The 24,550-nt window shown below is 35.9% G+C and overlaps 1 protein-coding gene across 2 annotated transcripts in view; it reads right to left on the minus strand.

Moving 5' to 3' along the window:
- EDIL3 (EGF like repeats and discoidin domains 3) overlaps nt 1-24,550 on the minus strand; it is a 390,073-nt gene that overhangs the window by 117,286 nt on the left and 248,237 nt on the right. For both annotated transcript variants that reach the window (XM_037142971.2, XM_037142972.2), the window contains one exon: nt 14,882-15,063. In XM_037142971.2, the coding sequence (XP_036998866.1) occupies nt 14,882-15,063 (182 nt within the window). The remainder of the gene's footprint in view (nt 1-14,881; nt 15,064-24,550) is intronic.

A 24,550-nucleotide genomic window follows, 5' to 3' on the forward strand; every position in this document is an offset into this window, starting at 1 on the left:
GTTGTGCCGCTGTACTTCCTGACACAGCCATGGGCACGTTCCTTAGCCCTTGCACACCAGAGTTGTGCAATCCATACAGTTTCTACATCCTTACAATTGTAATGACATGTTCTCGAGTCCCAGAGGGGTCTGAGACTTAAAGGTGATGTTCTGTCTTAGACTCCTGGCATCTTTGCGCATCCAACAAATGTTTGCTCTCATTACCAAACTTTCCAAGAAACAGAAGAATTTTATCTTTTATATACAAATGTAGAAAAACAACAAAAAGTACAAAGTGATTCTTTTAAAAATTTTTATTTATTTATCTTTAGAGGGGAAGGGAAGGAGAGAGGAGAGAAATATCAATGTACTGTTGCCTCTCATGCATCCCCTGCTGGGAACTGGCCTACAATCCAGGCATGTGCCCTGACTGGGGATTGAACCTCGATACTCTGGTTCCTAGGCCCACGCTCAACCCACTGAGCTACGCCAGCCAGGGTTCTGATTCTTACACTCACACTGGTCAGATATATTAGACCTCTAGTTGTTTAATTAACTTTTACTTTTCAAAGTGCTTTTATATATCCTACATGATAGATTATTTCATTTGCTCTTTGTATGAATGCTAAGTAAGAAATTGGACAATTCTGTTCTTCCATAAGGGCCCACATGGGAAGATGATGAAGAAATTTTGGTCATCTCTGCTCCTTTGAAAGTTAGGAGGAAAATACGTAAAGAGCAAAACCAACCACAAAAAAATTCTCTCTCTATAACCCTGTTGTCCAACATCTGCCCCTGAATCAAGCAGAAAAGTAGTATTTTTACATGTGTTCACAGAAATACAGTTGCACCCTACTAAGTGATTTTGAATAGCAAGCTTTAAATTATTTGACATTTCTAAGGGAGAAAACAGAATATATAATTTTGCTGAACAGATGTTGGCAATTAAGACATTTAAAAAATAATTTACCAATGATGGTGTTTGTAAAGTTCTATTTACACTTTATACTAACTATAAACTATAGTTAACTATATACTATAATATACTTAACTATATACTAACTATATACTATAACTATATACTAACTATATACCTAACTATATACTATAATATACTTAAAAACATTTTATTTATTTATTTTTAAAGAGAGGAGAAGGGAAGGAGAAAGAGAGAGAGAGAAACATCAATGTGTGGTTGCCTCTCATGTGTCCCCTACTGGGGACCTGGCCTGCAACCCAGGCATGTGCCCTGACTGGGAATTGAACCAGCAATGCTTTGGTTGGTAGGCCTGCGCTCAATCCAGTGAGCTATACCAGCCAGGGCTATAATATACTTTTATCTAGCATTTTCTACAGTGTGAAGACTAAACTATTTTTAAATAAGATAATATCATTTATTTTTGTGATGTCATTAGAGTGTGACTTGAATTTAGAAAACAAGTTATTCTTAATATTCAAAAGCTACTGAATACTTATCACTAACCAGATTTATTCATATAAAATTACATCTATAACTTGAGTGTGATTATGTCTCAACATCATCATTAAATATCTCTAATTCATCCAATATTTCTTGCATGTCTTTAAAATCTACAAACGTGATGATGGGTACACTGAAGAATGTACAGACATGATCCTATGCCCTCATCCCATGTAATCTGAAGAGGGAAAGTCACAACAACAAACAACTCCAATATAAAGCAGAATTTTATAAATGGTAAATACAGGGGCAAATGCCTTATCTTGGGCATAAAGAGCAAGTATAAATTATACTGACTAGAAATCAGAAATCTAGGCCTAAGAAAAGTCAAGTGGCCTCCCCAAGCTTACACACCAGGAGTGAATGGCGACCCCAGACCTGGAGGGCAGTGAGAGAGATAGCCTGAGAAGTGGTGAGCTCGCTATGCTTGGGCATCATTATGAGGGGTCTGGTGAGGCTGGAGGGAAAGATAATTCTTTTGCTATGTCTGTTCACCTAATGGTCCCTTTTATCGATTGCAGTCATCTGGGAATGTATCTGCTCTTTAAACCTCATTTTAAATGGCTTTACACTTATGTGTGCCCTTAAAATTACTGTGGCACTAATACATTATGCCTTGGATATAATAATGAACATGGCATCTACATATCCATATTATGTATGATTTGGTTCATCTGTGAGTGATAAAAAAAACAAATGAACAGTAGCTTAAATAATGAAGTTGGCTCCTCCCTTGTGCAAACATGTGACTAGGCTAAAGAAGTCAGTAGATTAGGGTCCCCCTGACTTGCTGTCTTGTTGCCACTCTATGTAACCCTGATCTCATGATTCAGAACAGCAGCATCTGGTTCCAGTGGCAAGATGGAGGAAGAAAAATGGGAGAAAAGACAGGTAGGTGCTGTTTCATAAGGCAGGTTCCCCCACACCACCAAATGAACTTTTGCTTATACGCCTTTGGCCATTTGTGAGTCATGGGGCCATACCTAGTGGAATGGGAAGCTGGAAAAACCTACATACATTTTTACATAGAATACATAGAATCATACAGAATAAGGCTATATCTGAGATAAAACATGCCTAGCTAATAATCCTCTTGCTTTGGGAACAGGTGAAAAGGATGCTCAGAGATAGGTAAAGGTCTCAGCTATAACTCTCAATATATATTTGTTGAATGAGCAAGAATTTAATTTTATTAATCACGTGTTCTATGACCAATATGTGACTAAACATCCATAATATAATCCTCACAATGGTCCTAAAAGGCCACTCTTTTTTTGTTGCCATTTCTAGAGAAGTTATAGTTTGGACTGGTTTATTAGCTGTTCAAAGAGAAAGTGATCTTGATTACCATATTGGTTTACCAGAGAATATAACTGCTTATGCAAATATGTTTTACTTGTATTAGATTTATAGATAATGTGGTTTATTTCTCTTCTCTATTTATCAACTCATTTAATAAATATTTATTAAGAAAGCAAAAATATCTTATATCTTGGGGAGAACAAAGAAATATGATAGTATCTCTGTTCTTATTTATTACCGGTTTAGTCACTGGGATTGCTGAGAGTACTGAGTAAGCCAAGAGACAATGCCCCAACCTCATGCAGCCTACTTAATAAAATAATCTCCTATACAGTCTTTAATAATAAGCTGTGAAAAGAGCTAGACAAGAAAAGAAAAACAAGCTATTAGGGTATGGGGTGAAGTTAGGAAAAGCTTCTTTGAGAAGGTAGCACCTAGAACAGCAGTTGGCACATGGGAAATGCTCAATAAATATATTTAAAAATAATTAGTGAGCTCTGACAGTGTGGCACAGGTGATTGGGCACAGTCCCACAAAGCAAAGTTCACCAGTTTGATTCCCATTCAAGGACAGCAGGCCCACTCCCTGGTTGGAGTGGGTGGGAGAGGCAACAGATCAGTGTTTCTGTCCTTTATTTCTTCTTCCCCTCTCCTCTCTCTAAAAATAAACAAACAAAATATTTAAAAAGGTAATTAATGAATTTATTAACTTAAGTTGGAGGTCAATTTGAAAGATTTTTTTTCTAAGCCTTGCAGAGCAGAAGTTCTCATGAGACTAAAAGTCGCAGCATAAATTCTCTACTCTTCCCATAGCACATAGTTACGAGTTTAGCTGCTCACCGAAGTAAATCAAACAGCTTTATTCCCTCTCAAATGTCCATAATTTGAAGCAGAAATATTCCATATATGATAAGTGAAAATGTTTTATTTACTAAAATAAACTCCACATGGACACAGAATACTTGAAAATTGCCCAAATAACTCCTTGCAAATAGTAGCTGCTCAATAAACACCAGTTCAACTATGACAGATTTGAAACTAAGAAAATCATTCTGAAAAAATATTACATCTTCCATTCAAGTGCTAACCAGGCCCAGTCCTTCTTAACTTCGGATATCAGACAAGGTTAGGAGTGTCACTAATCATCAGCTAAATGCAAATTAAAACCACAATGTGATATCACCTCACATCTGTCAGAATGGCTATCATCCATAAATGAATAAACAGCACATGCTGGCAAGGACGTGCAGAAAGGGGAACCCTTTAGCACAGTTGATAGAAATGCAGACTGGTGTAGCCACTGTGGAAAGCAGTATGGAGATACCTCAAACAATTAAAAATGAACTATCTTTTGACCCAGTGATTTCACTTCTGGGAATTTACCCGGAGAAACCCAAAACACTAATTCGGAAGAACATAAGTACCCCATGTTCATTGCAGCATTCTTTACAATTGCCAAGATATGGAAGCAGCTCAAGTGTCCACCAGTAGATGAATGGATGGAACAGCTATCAGGCATTTACACAGTTGGAATAGTATTCAACCGTACAAAAATAAGAATTTTTTACCCTTTGGGACAGCACGGATGGACCTGGAGAACATACTGCTAAGTGAAATAAGTCAGCAGAGAAAGACAAATATCATATGATTTCATTTAAATGTGGAATCTAATGGACAAACTGAACTAACAAGCAAAAACAGAGACAGACTCATAAATGGAGAGCAGGATGACAGCTTTGTGGGGGAGGGGTTTGGGGGTGGAGGGATCTAGGGAAAGAGAGAAAGGACTCATAGACTTGGACAGCAGTGTGGTGATTGTGGAGTGAGGGGGATATAAGGGAAATAAATGGTAATAAAAATATACATTTTCAAATAATAAAAATAAAAAATATTAGATAATGTGCTCTCAACATTTTTGTGCATTTTCCAAATCTGGGTTAATGCTTCTAAGAAAAGAAGAGCCAAGATCTACTGGCAACATTAAAATCACTTTTTTTTGTATCTTGTTCTTCAAGATAATCATATTTAAGTTGAAGAGATTTTTTTGAAAGCTGCCTTTATGTAAAAATACTAGTTTAGGCTGAATTCCTGCTGGGAAAATTGAGATAGAAAACAATCACATCTACGTCTGAAATTTAGCCCTCTATCTCTTAACAGCACTGATGACAGTAACAAACACAGGAGATTTAACATACTTCTCTTAAATCAAAAATACAAAAACATAGCCTATGCGTTACAAACTCAGAGAAGAAAACTTCAAAGCTACGGAAACATTAAATATAAAATAGAAGAAAATGTCAGTCAATTTGTGAACAAAGGTCACCTTTATCATTTTTTCAAAAACCCAAATTAGAACAAATAAGCTAATGTATACTAAGTACACAGATATTAAGCTGAAACAGCTACTACAACATTTTAATTAAATATATCAATTCTGGGGAAAGTAGCAGCAGTTGCAGCAATAACAATATTAAAAACAAATACATGGAGAGTAGGTAACCACTGTATGGTACAAAAATAAAACATCCTGGTAAAGGGGTTAATATGGAGTAGACTTATTTGGAAGTTCAAAGTTCAGCTCTTTTCTTTCTAAGGGTCCTGCACACTGGTGTTCCTAGGTAAGCTACTGCCTTGTAAACTGTTTTTTTTTAATCCTCCCCTGAGGACAGGGTTATTGATTTTAGAGAAGGGGAAAAGGATAGAGGGGGGGAGAGAAATGTCGATGTGAGAGAGAACCACCAACCAGCTGCCTCTCATAGGCTTGGACTGGGGACCGAACCCCCAACCTGTGCAAGTGCCCTGACCAAGAATCCAGCCCACAACCTTTCTGTTTACTGGACACCACTCCAACCAACCACGCCATACCCACCAGAGCACCTTGTAAACTGTTTTGATGGAAATAAAAATGGAAGAAAAAGAAACATTCACCACTCTGGGATGTGGTCTGCCTGCTAAATATCTATTTCCATTCTAAATGGACACCACTAACTTCCCATTTCACTAGGTAGGGCCACGTGACTCACAGGTGGCCAATGGCATGCATTTAGGTGTCACATAGTAGTGGTGTTTATCTATTCCACTTTCACTGTCTATGCCAGGAGTATCAGCGGGGGGCCACATCAGCCTCGAGGTTGCCTTCTAAGGGTGACAGAAATATAATTTTAGGACTGTATAAATGTAACGACTTCTTAACTAGGGGCAAGGAGCTCAGCACTGCCTCTGGGTAGAAACAAGGTGCTGGACCAGATAAAACAAGGTGGAGGGCCGGATTCGGCCACAGGCCTTGTGCCTGCTACCTGTGCCCTACACAGAGCAGCAACCTCCGTCTTCCAACTTCATGCTAAACACTGTTTTTACAGATTTTCTCCAAGTAAATCAAACAAACATTAAATATCGAAATAAGTCCCTCCCTCATTTTCCAGGCAGACCAACTCCTTTCCTGGATTACTACATTTCTGATAATGGCACCAAAACCATGCACAAGCTTAAAACCCTGAAATTTAATTTATTTTTATTTTTTCCTCCCTCCCCTCCCCAACACACAATTCAATCGGTTGTTAATGCTTCCCACTCCAGCACTCTTACAGTTTTATTTTCCATCATGATTCCAATAGCTGCCAGTCTATTTCTGGTCCTCCTCCAGGCACTTAGTAGCAAATGCCTCCTACTTGGTGTGCCTGCTCCTAGACTCACTTCTGCATTCAGCTCAACATTGATTCAACAACATGTTACTAAATGCCCCATGAGCATTGGGCATTGTGTTGGGTACTCACAGTATATACCACTGACATGTCATCTTCCTAAACTCTAGTTCTCTCAGCGTCAATACCCTGATAAAAACCCCTTAGTAACCAGTAAGTGTTAATTTTGTCTAGCATTCATGTATTTCATATCCTGGTGTCTCCTTACACTCACGGGCTTTCACCCTCCAATCCCCCTTATATATACCCAGCTTTCCAGTAGAGTAAGGCTGGTCCCTGGTGCACCCTGAGTTCCCTCCATCTCCTTACGACTTTTCTTTATTCTAGTTCCTCCAGCTGGAAAAATGTTCTCAATGTCATCCTCAAAAATGGTGACTATGCTAAATTCACCTTTAATAATTAAAATATAAACAGCTTGTTGATGTTTTCATTATATTAAGACTGCATAGAATATAAGTATTTCTTCCTTAAAGATTCTTAAGACCCAGCTGAAGATTTAACAATAAATCATTTAAAGCCTGGTTTCAGAAGGATGTGGATATTTTTACAATCCTTTTATAATTTAATTGTGACAATTATCGAAGGCCTTATGGTATAAGCAAAATATCCTTTGAAAACAATTAAGCACAACCATATCCTGTTATGAATGAATGGGGGTCCCACTTACGGCAGACACTGATGTAGGCAAGCTAATAATAAAATGTCACCAAAACAGCTTAAGTAGTTAGGTCTTGACTTTGTGAATACTTAATGCCTTCCTTTACTTCAAAATGTTTCACATCAATGTCTCATTTTGAGGAGCAATATACTCTTCTCCAACATCTGAATTAACTTCAAAAAGTTGCTTCTACTAATGAAAAGGCACACCCATGATAAAATCTGTCTCTGTCACTGGGCTGAGATCTCCATCATGGCGATGATTACCTCTTTTTCTCAGGGTCATCGATACTGAAGTCCACCCGAGGTGACTGCTCACTGTTGTCCCCTGGGTTCCAACTCTGACCTACTAATTCACAGACTCTAAGGATGGAGACCACATTTAAAAAACTCTCCAGGTAATTTTTATGTAGTTGAGTTTGAGAACTACTGTCTCAAACTAGAGGTGAACTGCTTGCTTATGGGCAACTATAAATTTTATAAAATACAGAAACCACTTCACAAAGCTTTACAAAAACCTAAGACTTCACAGTACCAACTACCAGTATACACCCTTCCCCCCCGAATCTAAAAGGAAACTTCCAAGACCTGTCAAAGAAAGAATGGTACAGAGACTGTGGATGATTTAGAGCTGGCCTCTCACACGAGTTGCCGGAATTTAAATCTCAACTATGCAACTTACCAGTTTACTGAACTTGGACAACTTATCTTTCTGTTCCTAGATATTCCCTAATGAATAATCAGAGTAATAACAATACCAATTACATGGAATTATGGAATTAATACATGTAAAGCAGTTGAAATAGCACATAGTGCTAGCTATTAGATTATCTTAAAGCTAATAAATGGATAATGTATTAGCCTTTTTTTGTATGGATAATGAGACTCACTTGTAATATAGGTCTACGTGAATATATTAACTTTTACTAACTATTCTCAGTTAATTTTAAACAATAGCAAACTCCCCCAAATGGAAAGGCTTTGAAATTAATTACTGCTTCCAAAAAATAAAGCTTTCAGAATCAGGCCAGGGGGCTTGGTACACGGTCACATTTTCAACACAAGGAGGTTTTCACTGAGGCATCTGAGCAGAACAAATTCGTTCAGTGTCGACAGTGGAAATAAGGGGTTCCTTCAGCCTAATCCAAATAGTAATCCCACTAGTTCCCAGAAGATAAACATAAAGAGACAATCAAACCTTTAGCTGAGACCCACTTCCCCCTGCTACTCTGCATTTCTCACCTCTCGGGACTCAGGGCAGGTTGTCAGTAGACCCTCTCTGCCTCGCAGGAGGCACCGCTGCCCTCCTGTTGGGAGGGATTGTTGCACAGGAGGTAGCAGCTGGCTAATTCATAAGCAGCGTTCCTCTCTACAGGCTGGACTCAAAAGCAGGTCTAACACCTTTGGGTGAAGCTGAATTTACAGTTGCAGGATTACAGAGGAGTGCATTGAAAACACAGAAATAAAGTCACAATAAGAAACTCTGAAAATGAGACAATCAATCTGCTCTCTTCTCTAGTCATAAATGTCGGATATTGGAAACTATAGCTCAGAGGCTGTGTAGATGGTCATGTGAAGACATATAAGTGGTAACTGTAAATTTGATCAAAGTAAATTGTAAAAGCAGAGATTCTGAACTTGAATATTTAATTATTTTATGACAGTAGTGACTTGTTACTTTCAATTAATTAAAAGTATCTCCATTTTGCTCCACTAGTATCATAAGCTAAAAATATTACCCTGTTAATATTCATGAGACAATGAAAATGAAGCACAAGGCATTTAAAGTCTAAACATTTGTAAATACAAAAGTTAAATTAAAACCATTTTTCTCACGGGCAAAATGTATAGCAATATAATGAAAAAGTCTTTTATATAGGGTGCTTTATTGAATCATCTACTAAGAGTTTAATAGACATTAAAATTGTGTTAAAGTTATCCTCTGTAACTTTATATTCTACATTTCATGAATAATAGTAACAAACTTTTCCATCTATGGTAATGTGATTATGATAACAAATTTATATCAAATTTATGTGCAAGAAGTTAAGACAAATTTATGTGCAAGAAGTTAAAACAAATATTTAATTTTTGACATTTCAGGCACACACTGTAAATGGAATGAAGAAGATGAATGTTTTGGTGTTTGGGATCCAGGGTTTAATTAGCAGACCTCTTGTAAAACACCTTACAAATGTTACCCACCCCCATTTGATGTTGATTACGAAAGTCGTTTGCCATGATTACAGAGAAGCATGGCCTGAATAAGGTCCGCAGAAAGCTTGAATCCCTTGCTGCCCAGATGGATAAGGAATTCCATACACTGGGAACAGACACGCCACATATGGCACCAGTGGCATCGTGCTCAGATGGCACAATCCAAATGTCAGTACATGACAGCTGAACACAGACAGTGAACTGAGTTGTTTGGGCACTTTCGGTACCACTCAGCACAGAATAACGCCCCGTGAAAATAACCACTACCTCCCTTCCATCTACTTTATTCAATATTCTCTCTTCTATTAATAATTTGCCTCTATCTAACATAGTTTTTTAAAATTCAGTGTGCTTTGGAAATCAACTTAAATCAGGTTAATTCCTATGTTCACACTGGTTACAGTGCTGGACAAAGAAAGGCAAACTGTGACTATAAAGGTATACTAGCTGCTATGATTGAATATATATATTCATATATATATACATATACACACACACACACACACACACACACATATATATATATATATATATATATATATATATATATATATATATATAAAACTGGCAGAGTGTAAAAAAGACACGGTAGTCCCATCTATCTTTGGAAATAAAAAGCAGGAATTCCAGGAATCACTTTATACAGAAGGGAATAAAGGAGCAGAATCCAAACACTGGTAGACAGTCAATAAACGAATCACTAGGTGTATATGCCTGAGCACAGGAGCAGAAACGGCCAAATGAGTTTGAGGACTGGCATGAATGCAGGCCAACGAGCCCTTGTGTGTTGCATGTCGGACAGGAAGTAGCTTCAGAAAGAAAAGAGATTCCTGGAGCAGCTTCTTTTAAATTGGAGTACAACTGCTATATGCTTAATCATATATTCCATAGTCATAGAATCTGAAGTTCAGATGCAAAACACATACTTTAAAGCTAATAAGCAAGCAATATGCAGTATATTAATATAAATGTCATCAGTGATCAAATAATTAGAGGTTATATATTTTCGGTACAGAGGCATTGCTATTTTTACTTAATACTAAGTGACTTTTTGTTTAAAGAAATTAAAAGGTAACACTTTTAAAAATAAACACCTATGAATGAAAGTTCCATTCTAATAAACAACTTGAAAGAAAATAGTGATTTTTCATCCTGGATTACTGTATTTAGAAAAAGCAATATATTAATGTCCGGGTATAATTATCCTTAGAAAGTTGTTTAATATGAATGGGAGTGTATAAGGGGACATAGCTTTTTCAGGAAAAACCAGGGTAATTTCTTTTACTTGAATGAAGAAATAGTAAAGATATATTAGATTCTATACATATGTATATGCATTTAGAATACATATAAATATGTAATTTGGGTTCTATAATTATAAATAATCTGAAAATGAAAAATATATACTTCAAAATCAGTGTTTCTAAAAATGACTTCTTTGTCTCAAGGAGCTCCAGATGTTTATAAATACCAAAAAAGTTTCCACACATATTATGTACAGGTTTCTGAGTGAAATAAATGATTACTTTATTTTTTGTGCCATTTCAAATTCTACTGTTTGTAAAGTTTTCAGAATAAAACTCTACTATATATGGAATTTGTGCTCCAGAAATAAAAATTTTTAACATAATTTGCACTCACATAATTTTTTTGACTCATATTTTCTAGACTGTTATTTTTGTTTAGAAATATAAAAATCAGATGATCTTACTTTGGGATATTTTAAATTTTCTTACAATGCAGAATCTAATAGCCATTTATAAACGTAAACTGTGGGAAATACTTGAAAATGTTATAATGAATGAATAATGCTTACTTATGAATTGCCACTAAAAGCAGGGTGCCTTTCTGACTAGGATGTAATGTTGTTCTGTGTCCCTACAGTGCAGAGACTTTATGGTCACATAATTCCCACTATCCTTCCTCATTTTTCTTCACTGTTGTTTCCTCTCTTTCCACCAATGAGGTTGTTACTGCCTGTGATTTCAACAACAAAGTGGCCCAAATCATCAGGCAAGTGTTTTTTAAATTTAATTTTTCTATTTCTTACTGTAACTCAACCAGTACAAATCCAGGCTTTATAAACAGATGAAATACACTATTACAGTGCAGTCTAAGGAGGACTTGCAGCAGGTCTGGGGCAAGCCAGGCGTTTATATTTTTACCCAGCGATCAGTGAGATTCCTCTGCACATTACAAATTGAGAAACTAGTCTCTCTTCCTCCCACAAACCCTGTGGCATGTAGAAAATGAGCATATGAAAATCATATTCCCATTTTTTAAAAAGAATAAGAAGTATTTAACAGAGAAAGATCAAACTTACTTTTGTCAGTGATAATATACTAGCACTGAAATTATTGGTAAATTAACTTTCAAGGGAAAATCATGGCTTTGCCTAGGCATACCCTTCAAATAGACCAGCAGGTAATAATACAGCTGTAATACATAGTATCTGGGTTACACTCCTCTCATAGTCTATATATGATGTTAAACTAGTTTTTAGTTTAACAGAAGTTCTATTAAAAATAGGCTGTTTGGATAAAGTAAAATATAATGGTTCAAATAAAATGATTAGCAGGTGGTGTAAGACCAGGCCACAAAAATGCCTGGTTTTGTTTACCCCGTTTGCTTTTCTGTGTCTTATATTCGGAGCATTTGAAAGCAAGTGCTGTCTTCTTTTTAGTGTCCAATAGAACACAGAAGTGGCATTTATCCAGTACATGCTTGTCGAATGAATAAAAAAGATGAGGGTGAAAATACAATAAGACAAAACCACCTCAGAAAACTTTTCAAAATACAACATTTTACTGCATGTAGCTATAAAAAAGTAACAAAAACAATTTTCTTTAGAAATAAATAAAAAATAGTCATCCTGATTGACCTAAGTCAGTTAGCTCAGAAGGTTTAAATAAGGTTTTTTTCATTTTTATATGAGATAACCCAATAAATATTTCTATAATTGTGCAAAGTTGTTATATCTCACATCAGTCAGAAAGAGAAATGGATATTCTAAGATGGTAATAAACCAGTTACTGTTTAAGGTAGTAGTTTATAGCTGAAAAAATCCATGTGAGGAAATAAAGGTCATAAAAACTTGGGGAAAAAAACAGGTTTCTGTTTAATTGTATTCGTTAAACCAATCCTTTAAATCCAGAATCAACTACAAAGATTATGGTGCTGTTAAAAGCTGCATGCTGAGTGTGTAAGCTTACAACGGTAATTTTAACTTTCATCAAGACAGGGAATAAAATGTATTGAGTATGAATTATTGCATGTGTGTCATACACTGAAAGATTAGGGGACGAGTGTGCTTATCCTAAGTGAATTTAAGCAAAGTACTCCAGTGGTTCATTTGAAGGACTGATTATAAATTAAAAAATTAAATGACACAGGAAATTAATAATGTTCAGCACAGAAAATTTAGTACATGATTTACCTGCCCGGAGCCTCTTAGATGTGATTTTCTTTCAAGAAGGGGATAACCCTTTACATTTTAGAAAAATAACTTAGTAATATTTTATTAATGAATACAATGATATCATATATGCTCCGAACACAATCACAAGTAGTACTGAATAACAATGGTTAGTTTTCCGTTTTCCTCCCATTATTTGCAAGATATCTTCATCTAACACGAGAAGCTTTTTATTTACTTTTATTGCATTTCTCTAAGAACTCATTATCTTCATACTAATAGCAAAATAATAATAATAATAGTAATCATAATAAACTCTATTAAAAATAAAATAAAATAAAAATTTAATTACTCTACTTATGTTAATCATTGTATTTATCTAACTATAATCATGGGGAAAAGAGAACTTACAATTCATTCTTTGAAAAGCATATGATGCATTAATGTTACGTTAGCAAAAAAATGGGACAAAGTAAAGTGAAATATCGGGACGTGAAACTTTAATACAGTGTTTCACAGAGACAACATTGCAAAGTATGGTATTTATAGCTTATCAAAACATGCCAGTCACTGAAGCTCACAAACATAATATGCTAAACAGAAACCTTGATACAAACTGTGACATAATTTCCCAATTGTTCTGTAATTTTTGCTCTAAATCTTAATTTCTACAGTTTTATCATAACCTCAATTTCACAAATGCATGTCATAACATTCAAATGCAAAAAAAGGTCTCTAGAATGATTTTTAGCTGGTAGAAAGCAAGCACTTTTTTTGGTCTATTTTAAACTGTAATTGGAAATTCATTAGCTCATGATGGAAACTATACATATGTGCCATTTCCTCTCTCTGGCTTTCTCATTGCACATGTGGCTATAGATTAAAAATTGTGTATAATTGTATAATTTAAGAAGTCATTTCTGCAGATTCATGCAAGTACACATTTGTATAGCCAACCAAAAATATCAGGTGACTACATGGAGTCATCCAGATAAAAGAAATCTGTATAGGATATGCAAAAATTCACCAGAAATCTGAACAAAGAAAACATCTGAGGGAGATTTTAGCCCTGCTCCTCAAGTTTGGAAGTCAAGCCATTTGGCCATAGATCAAATTTCCTTCTTATTAACTGCACGCAGAGAAGTACACTGCCCTAACGTCATGTCAAAGATTCCCGTATTAAAAACTGTCTTGATACAAAACATGTAGTAAACAGAGAAAGCTGATCAGCTACCTAAACAAATCAAAATTCTGCCGTGGCTCCCTATTCCAAAGGAATAAGGCCAACCTTTTAGTATGCATGAATCCTAAGGCACACTAAACTCAGCCAATAAATGTGAACACGTTCCTCCAGCACCCGATACACAAATCATGAACTTCTTTACGATGTTCCCCAGACTCTCGCCTAGCATCTTTGATCACGCTGTTCCCTTGGCTTCTAGTCTCCACTGAAAACCATCTTCTGAGGCCCACCTCAAAATCTGTCTTTCCCAGGAGGCTTTTTTATGATAATTAACTTTTTCTACTGACCCCACTGTTGTACTGAATTTTCCTTTTCTTGAGCACACATTGATGACTTGTTAGAAGTTATTAATGTTATCACCCGACCCCCATTCTAACAGAGGCAGAATCTTTTCACAGAAAACTGGTTTGATGGCCTTTTGTACCCTCCTACTATATAGTTTCCTATCTCACTTCAGCAAAGTGCTCAAAAAGCATTTAACTGAGTTTAATATAAGGTGCTGGCATTGCTACCATCCATCCCATCTTTGGGAAATCAGTTCATATCTTGGTCTTTCCCCATGTTTTCCTGTTTTAAAAAGTAGGTGGCTAATGATAATACATGGAAATGTATATTGAAATGCCTTTAATATTGTATATCTTCCTTTCTTTGATATGCACCTTAAAATAGGGATATTTATAACCCAAGAATTAAAAAAATATAACACTCTGAACACACCTCCCTTTGGAATGTAGTTTCCCAGAGTTTCAGAGTTGATAGACAATTTGGACCCTTAACTAAATTATCCTTTCTTCTGTGACCATGGAGAAAAGTCATGTTTGGGCTCTCACTTTCTGAAATGATTCTGGTCATGCTTTGGCTGTAACCTTGTCCCATCCTATCTGTTACCTGAATCCATGACCATCTGTCATTTTCTGCAGCTGTCCAGGCATTGATGAGCCCCTTCTTATTAAGACGAGCATAGTATGGGTACCACTTCTGAAGTCCAAAAAGAGCTCGGTGAGTAGATGAAGCTGTGATTTGCTGGTTAGATATGATTCCACCTTCAATTCCCAATGGGCCCGAGCATTCTGGAAACAAATCAGAAAAAAAATGTGAATGTTTTAAAAGTAATCCATATTGGAAATGTGGCTGTTTGATTTGATGAGAGATATTTTCAATAGATTTTGAATTGTACCATCATACCATTGAAGCTGCACATACTTCACAGATGTTATGGATCACCACATGAAAGAAATATTTTCTGTACCTCATGACACTCACTTCTTTCTCTCTTTGAGTGTGACATCTGAACAGATACCTCTCTTCTGCGTTATGATTCTGTAATATGTACAATTTTCTTTTGGCTGTTGTTCACGTCAACAAAAGTGTAATGCCCTTAAAAGGCCTCTATCAGATTTCTTACCCCTAAAGATTAGCATGCCTCATAAATCAAAAGTTCTCAAATATCTGTTTATCTATTTTTTTCTAGCCTCCCCCGAGTTTGTGTTAAAATAAGTTTTTATTGACTTAGCCTCCTCACTATTATAAACTTTTAACTTATATATTTATAACCAATGTCAGTTATAATTTCACAAACAAAGCCATGTATAAATATGTCAACATTTAAAAACATTATAATAATAACTTATGATATGTTATAAATAATAGAAAATATGTCAACAGAATATTTATAAAGCAGGTAAACTTTCTAGCACTATAAAAAACAGTGCATGTACCACTCAGTAAATCAAGATATTAAAATATTTGTATTTCTAAATTTTTTTCAAAATTCACAACTACATATTGGAATTGTGCAATTATATTTTAACTTTCTTATTTTTACTTAAATTGATGAAAAATTTAAAGGAAATTTTTTAATATAAATTGTAAATACTAAAATTGAAGCATAAAATCTCAGATAATAAATTTACTTAGATTTTAAAAACAAAACTGGAGGTCAACTCATGTAAAAATTACAAATATTTATATTACATATATTTAAAATTTAGAATTACTTCATACATTTTCACCACAGAGTACCAGTTTTTTAAGTTTTGAAAATAAGTGAATTTGGTTATTCAGTTTTAGAAATTCATAAGTAATATTATAACTAATAAAAAGTAACATCTAGTTTTCTTTTTTCTATTTAAATTTTTATGTATTGATTTTAGAGACAGAGAGGGAAGGAGGAAAGAAAGGGAGAGTGACACATGGATTTGTTGTTCCACTTATTTATGCACTCATTAGTTGATTCTTATATGTGTCCTGACCAAGGACCAAACCAACAGCCTTGGTGTATTTGGACAATTTTCTGACCTACTGAACAGTTTGTATGGAACTGTCCATACTTGGACAGTTTTCTTAATGTCTAGTTTTCTTCATTTCATTAACATTTCATATACTATCCTCAATGTTTTTGACATATTTGATTTATATAATAAGTATAATAATCTTATTATGAAATATACTACAATAATTTGTCAGGATTGCTGAAAATAATGAAAGTAACACACTACCATTATAAATGCCACTCTAGAGAAATCACCTTGATCAGTGATAGACACCTAGCACACTGGACAAATTTTAATTACTACTGAAGTCCAACATTTGACTGTAATAAAATGATCAGTTTGAGGTTAAAATATGAAAGAAATAATTCTGCAGCTGGATTATAATTTTTGAACTTTACAAAGTTATATTAGTAATTTTTTTCATTAAGACATGTTTATATGTCTCTTATTCCTATTTAATGACCAGGCAATAAATAGCTCTAAGCTCATTACTAACATTTCCCCAATTGTTTTAAAGCCTTTAAACACTTTTCATTAAAAAGATAACAATCTGTGGATAAGTAATCACTTTATCAGACTTTATTGGTAAATGACATTAATACACCAAAAATTGCCTCTGTGTAACTAATGATTAATAAATCATTCACTTGATAAGTTAAATTTAAATATTAGAATTTATAAAAGATGTAATTAGAGCTGTTTAGCATTTTGTGAAGGTACACTATATCACTTTGAAGTCATTAAATTAAAAAGCCATTTGTTTTTAGAATTACAGTATTAAGACTCACAGATAATAATCTAATACTCACATTTCAAAATAATTAAGATTGAGAACTCAAATACTGAGTCTTTGGATTTTTGCTTTACTTTCCATTTTACATGATATTTTCAGAGTTCATAAAAGCACAAAGACCTTTCTGATGACACTTTGATTTTAACAACTTCAGGAGGCTGACTTTTTAGGAGTATTGCCACAGAAGGAGTCTCAAGTACCCTTGTCTCTGATTTGTACAGTGACTGGGTGGGAAAATGTAGCAGGCACAGAGGCCATTTCCCGTAGGCCAGTCAGGAGTAGGACAGAGCTACAGAGTCACCTTTAATCAGTTAAGCTGCAAGACAGCCCTAGAAAGAACTCTATACCATTGAATTGTATACTTCTAAAAACCTCATGGTGAATTGTACATCTTTATCAAATTCATAAACATTTAAAAAGTGATTAGGCCTCAAACCACACTGTTTAATAAGTACACTTCATCAGCACCAACCAACCTTCCCTTACTAGCTAAATGGTGTGTAAACACATTGGTCACGAACCGTTGAATTTCATATAGGCCAAACACCAATCAGCGATTTAAAAAATACATTTGCATATTTTTTATTCTGCCCATAATTCTCTCATTTTTGTCATGTCCTAACTAGTCATTTATTCAAACAAAATATAATTAAAAAATGTCTGTGACATGTATATAAATATGGGCTTCACAATTTAAAAGTATTTTTAGATAAGTTATCTGATTGCTGTAATGTCAAATTTATAAATACTGTATTTCTTTACTCAGTCCTCAATTACACACAGTTTTTAAAAAATAAGTATTTACAATATTCACTTACATTTTGTATGCTGCCAATCAGTAAATTCCAGCAAAGAAAAGCTGACTATAGGTCGGGGTGGGGGTAGAAAATTACGGGGGCAGGAGGGCAGGGAGCTTGGGGCCAGAGGGGTTTTTGAATGAAGCACGAGTCAGTGAGGCATCAGCTTACTTCCTTACTGGTTAGTGGTCCTCACTTTTTCTCATTAAAATTCAGGGTTATGTGGAAAAAGAAAGAGGTTGGTTCTGTAAGGTCAAACACATATTTGAGTTGCAGAGATGCTGACCTTTAGCTCCGAGGAAGCCACGCTGGGTCTACACACTGTTATACCCTTAAACGTGCATGGTGGCTTGTGCCAGGAAGAGCCCAGTAAAGATGAGTTGAGCATTGGTATTGGGGACCCTTTGTTCTACACAGTAAACTAAAAAGCAAATATAACTCTCATACTTTGTTTCACACTGGAAAGTTGTCACGGCAGCAGCTTTTCTTCACTGATCATTTGGACCACAATCAAATGGATGTCATCATAATAAAAGGTTCAAAATCCAATTTCCTTTTGCCCGTGCAGTCCACCTCCCCAAAGTCCTATTAAATTCAACAGTTATAAAAACTAATGAAGGAGTTGCAATTCAGAACGCAAATGATTATACACCTAAGATTAAGTGACCTTAAGCAGTGTACAACAAGACGCTTAAAAGAAAGATAATCTGGAGCTGTGCATTGTTATCACTATCGAATGAATGAGGGAAGGATATGAAATGCTACTTTTTTATCTTTAATTGTAGTTTTTCCATTATGATTTAATCCCCTTATGTTACCCTCCCCTTACCAATCACCAATTTGAAATACTATTTGATGAAAAATGTAGTATTACATGAACATTCTGAAGTTTGTAAAAGTGTCCTCATATATTTCATTACATAATCAAAATAATATTTTAAGGAGAAAGGTTATTATGACTATATAATAAATGCAGAAATGTGTGAGGAGGAAAGTTAAACTTGCAAAAGGTAAGTCTGGAATTTAAACCAACATGCTCTGCTTCCTAAGCAGAAAAGAATATCAATTGATAAAGTGAAGAGTCCAGTAATTCTTTAAGAAATTACTGATTCTGGATCTTTTTCCTCTGCTATAATTTTATATGAGATGTGTCCTTACACATACTAGGAAAGAAGATGGGTGAATTAATATGCAGGAAATATGTAGAATATCACGAGTGGCATTAAGATATGTCAGAGTTTTCACAAACTGGTATACATTTAAAAAGCAGGTGACAGTCTGTGGCAGTGAGTCACAGAATTAAATGTTAAGGCATTATGGTGTCCCTTAAAAGGTGTTAAAAAATTAACCTGATACCATTATTAGCCTATTTCTACTTATCTAATATAAACAGGTTAATTCAGCCTTGAGTAATTCAATAACCTCTTATTATGTGTCAATCTATCTATCACTCAGTCTGTCTACTCATTTTTCATTCATTTATCTCAGCTTCAAAAAATACATATTTACTAAAGCTCTACTATATATCAGCCACTTTTCTAGGCAGTGGAGATACAGGGATGAATAGGCAGAAAAGATTTAAAATCTTAGAGTCCATATTGTAGTGGGTAAGCAAACTATTAGACAAACAAATAAAGAAGGAAACACCACAAAGTGATAAGTCAAGAATAAAAGATAATGTGTTAGGTGCTCAGTGATGGCCTTTCTGAGAAGTGACATTAAATCCAACCTCTGAGTGAAGGGCAGAAACTGGCTATTGTGTTAGGTTAACTGAATTGGTTTCCTCATGTAGCTTTCAGTTGAGTGGGAGAGAGACAGAGAAGTAAAAAACATTTTGCTATGTGATTGTGGGTACACAGGATTCAATGGGAGAATCAAGAGGGAATCATCACCCAGCCATGGGTTCAGAGAAGGATTTGCTGGAGAAGAGTGGGAGCTGGCATAGTGAAGAAGGAAGAGAGGGCAGACACAGAGATGGGAAGCAGCCTGGTATGAGTAGGGAAGTAGAGGCAGGCCAATAGTACGAGACCAAGACGGTAGGGATGGTCAAGACAGGATGAAGAAACAGAGAAATCTAGACTCGTTTGCTGAAGAGCTTGCTGAGAAGACATGATTCATTCAGTGAAAGGAGTTGTTCAGTGATTCTAGCCATGATCACATTTCCATTTAATGTAGGTCATTCCGGCTATATTGGGGAGGATAGATTTAAGAGGGGCCGAAACTAATGCCAAATAGCAAGTTACCACAACTGTCTAGGTGCAGAATGATGCAGGTCTGAAGAGATATGAAAAAGAGGAAGAATTCAAAGTTTATTTGGAAGGTAAAGTTGTTTTGCGGAACTAGTGATAATTAGATGTAGGGTGGAAGAGAGAAATAGAGTATTTTTGAAGGTGACAGCATAGATAGTGCTCCTTTAATTGAGATTGTATATGTCTTATGAGTAACACCATTGAATCTAATTCTTCTCTTAAATTTTTATTGAAAATTATTCTTGCAGGTGGACTGAACTCAAGAGGACCTGTTTTGATCTCACCTGCTATTACCATTCTGAACTTCATGAGCAACAGTCATATCAGCCAGGCTGCAGGAACAGGATTGGAAAGGGGAAAACCTCCTTCTATGCTCAAACCATTCCCAGAACTTCCCCACTCCACTGCTTTCCTGGTGCCTCATGTGTGTCCGACTGCTGTTCCACAAAAGGAGGAGCCCTTCCTGGGCAGGGATTACATCCCTCATGCTATGCAGCAGGAAGCCTCAATCTTAGCAGACACTGAACAATACTTATCTTGGGAATTAATTTTGAAATAAATATACAAGGCAAATAAACAGTAAAAAAATTTTAGCTAACATCGTAATATTCTGTTTGCATAATTCATTTTTACATTAAAAATCATTTCACCTATTTTCTCAAGAGTGCATCGATACAGATGCCTTTAGAAATCATTCATATGTTGAGGGAAGAGGAAGAGCACTTCTTTCGTAATGACAAATACTCAAGTGTGTCACTTCTCCTTTAACTAGTTGGCAGTCACCCAGCAGGTATTTCTGCAATTGCCCAGAGTTATCCCTAGAGTGGGACCGGTGACAATTTGATCGGTTCTGAGTATGGCAGGAGAGTGCAGGGGTCAACATTTCTGATCCTCAGGTCTGTGTTTATGCATCTTTGGTTGTGTCCTTGCTTTTGTCAGGTTTAACAATAATCCTAAATTAAGGAGTCCCATCAGCATCGATTGCCAGAGGATTATTAGGCATCATTTACATAGTCATCTAAAATAACTGCATTGCATGAATTGTCTAAGTGGCCTGGAAATGCCTTCTGACATGAGGACCTGCTGTTCCGCTGTTCAGACTAACTGAGCAAGTGAGTGATGTCACCTGGCAAGTTCAGCAGGAGCAGCTGGGCCAGCTGAGGCCAAGCCTCATGTGCCCTCCCTCCCCAGAGCACTTCTCCACTTTTGCCAAATCTCTGTGAATAAAACAGCTTCAAAATGAAGCCCTTCTCAGTCTGCAAACTCATTCTCTGGAGTGTGGTAAAGAATGGCATCGGCATTTTATTGATTTTGCAGCTGACAAGTAAGCAGTGCCTCAAGATGTCTCACATTTTGTTCCTGAGTGTGCTGATTAAGCCTTTCAAATAAGTGAGATGCATGGCTGAATCCGGAACAAGAATGTACAGCTTTCATTTGCTCAATCTCAATATCCGGACCTCTTCAGAATGAAAGGATTTCAAATTAAAGCTGTGTAAGAAACAAATCTCCTTTAAACATCTCCAGCCCTCTCTTTCTCTGAGCACCTCATCTTCTTAGAGGACTGTGAGTCCTCTGCTGTGCTTAGCATAGCATGATAATCGTGCTGAACACAAGTGCTGGCGAATGGATTACTGGTGATCTCCAATACTGCAGAAATTAATGCCGATTCAGGCATAAACTCCCCTCTATGCCACCTGGACTGCAGGCTTTCTTTTCTTCTTAGCGTTTATTTCCTTTTAGAGTTGTCTTGAGACCAGGATCTAAATTGGTGAGGTAGAGATCAAGGCCACTATTCCTAGCGCTGTGTGTGGCCCAGGGGTTAAAAGCAGCCTTGATGGGGTTTTTTGTTGTTGCTGTCCTTTTATGTCTTGTCACCTAAGCTCCAAGACATTTGTTTGTTTCTCTTAGACTATTATTTTTCTGCTACTGAGTGGTGTCAGAAGAGAGAACAAGGGAAGCAATGAAGACAGGAAGTGTAAGAAAAGCTGATCTCAAGTACAGCTTAAATGTGCTGCTTTGGCTGTGGGAGACAGAGGTGGCACAGGAGCTCCTGACACAGTGAGCATGAATGTGGACGTGCACCACACAGCCTTTCCTTCACTCGTCCATTCACAGATTCCAAGGAGCGTGCCCCAGGGAGTCGGCCTCCTGTCTGCCCTGCGTGAGGTCACCTTAAAAGGCCTTAGAGGGAAAATTTCCTTTGGTGATGTTTGTTTCTCTCCACACCTGGAGACTACTTCTTTGTATGAGTGCACAAACTTCACATATGGCCATGCGCTAACCTTGCTCAGGGAAACTATTGCAAAATCATCAAAACAGCTTTCAGAAATTGGTTAAACTTATTTGGATTGCACATCAAATGTATGTGTAACTTTGAGAAAAGGTTATTATTTTTTTTTTGCATCAGATGAGCTGCTCAGCCTAGCTAAATGCTAATTTTCTCGACAATCCTGAAGAATGATTCTGTGATGTGTGGCCACTAAATAATGTTTCGCATGCTGTTAGAAACTGTATTCTACTATTTTCCGTACTGGAAAGTTTATAGGTATCCAAGATAAATGATGAGAAACAACTATTTTTGTTCATATTTTGTCTTAGGTAATAAACTTCTTTAAGGTAGAAACAAAGGTTTTTGCTTTATTTTGTATTTCCAAAACACTGTACACATTGCCTTACAAATTTGTCTGTCCTCAATCTTGTGGGTTAAAGTAAATTAAAATAAATCATTGCTGTTTTGGAACTACTTCTTTGCCTTTGTTGAAACTGAATTAATCTTCTGAATATAGATATGATCACTCTAAGGATTCAACATACTGGGCAGGGATAAAAATCAGAAATCTTTTCTTGGCATTCTGAAATGCTTGAACTGTATAAGAATTAGCTCTCAGAGATAGGAGAAATACCTTGTTTACAATAAAAACTAGCATTCATAATATTATAAATTCAATTATTAGTCATCCAGCTATTTTCTGTAAAATGTTGTTATGCTTTTCACACTGTGTTATCTGTAGTCAATTATGATGTATTATCAGTTAAAATTAATTGTTTTGAATCCAGAAAAAAATGAACCCATGAAAAAAGTAATATGTAATAGGAAAGTGCCCAATAATATTTCCTGAAGCTAACTTTTAGCATATTGATGCAAAATGATGGTCACTGGCATTATTAGAATAGTAGGGCCTATGGACTCTAGTATTCAGAAACCAAAATTCTTACTGAGATAATTCATAAAAGTCAAAAATATCTGATAAGATTATCATCTTATCATAGTACACAGTTGCTACAGGGCAAAAGAAGAGTGCTTTTTAATTACTTTAGCAGCTTTCTTTCCAAAGAGAAAAGCACATGGGGTTTTCAAGTGCTGCATGCACTTCTGCAGCCAAGCAAGATTTCTACTCAGGCTTCTAACTTAAACTGCACAATTTATCTTCCACCAACCATAAAGATAACAACATGGTCTGATGAAACACTTGTCTGGGGAGTCAAAAACCTGCAACTCAAAAACCTGCAGATGTATTCCTGCTTCCACCAAAAGATCTATCTGCACAGGAAAGATCTAAAATAGGTATAATGCCAAGGTAAATGCTAAAGGTGGAACTCAGTTGCTTCAAGAAGCACGAGTTGAATACCAAGTGTAAATACTCAAACACTGCTATGCAGAAGACACATTTTCACACTTATAAGTCATTCACAGCTTTTCAGATTTTTTTTGTAAATGTGCATCAGTATAAGTACCGCAAGGCACTGCCTCTAATGTTTTCTTTTACGTAATATTATTGGTATGTCAAACACTGATTTTTACCTGAGAGGTAAATCCTAGTCCCAAATCCAATGATTAGCTACCTAGCTGTTTTTTCTGGTGCAGTGCAGCTATGCTTTTCTTCCCACTGAGTGTTATATCAGGTCAAGTATGAAGACTCAGTGTCCCAGAGGTCAAAAGGAATTCAAAACTGACCCAGGAAGCCACTGCGGATGGCAGGGTGAGGCGTGATAGGCCCTCTCTGGGCTAGAGCACTTGGGGAGGCCAGTGAAAGAAGGATGAAGGGTGAAATGGAACTTGGAAGTATATAGTGGATGGGTTATTTATTTGAATTCTAGATATATCTACGTTTTACATTTACTCCTAAAAATATAAAGAAATATTTGTTATATAAAAAATAAATAGGCATACCTATGTAGTCAGAGAACTATTAACGTTGGTGAAGGGAAATAAAGTTCTTACAAGTAACTTTAAAATCTGCCCTCTAAATGACATCACCTCCATTGTTTTTCTTCTTCAAAATTCATATGCATGTCTATACATACATATAGACATATATGCACATATACATGTATGAATACATGTATACCTGTACATGTATATATGCACATACACAGATATACAAAATTCATATATACACACACACATATATGTTTGCCAACATTTCCAGTACAAACTTGAGGCA

This window comes from Artibeus jamaicensis, unplaced genomic scaffold, assembly GCF_021234435.1.
Source record: "Artibeus jamaicensis isolate MK-2021 breed Jamaican fruit bat unplaced genomic scaffold, CSHL_Jam_final contig_373, whole genome shotgun sequence".
In the NCBI taxonomy this organism is placed as follows: domain Eukaryota; kingdom Metazoa; phylum Chordata; class Mammalia; order Chiroptera; family Phyllostomidae; genus Artibeus; species Artibeus jamaicensis.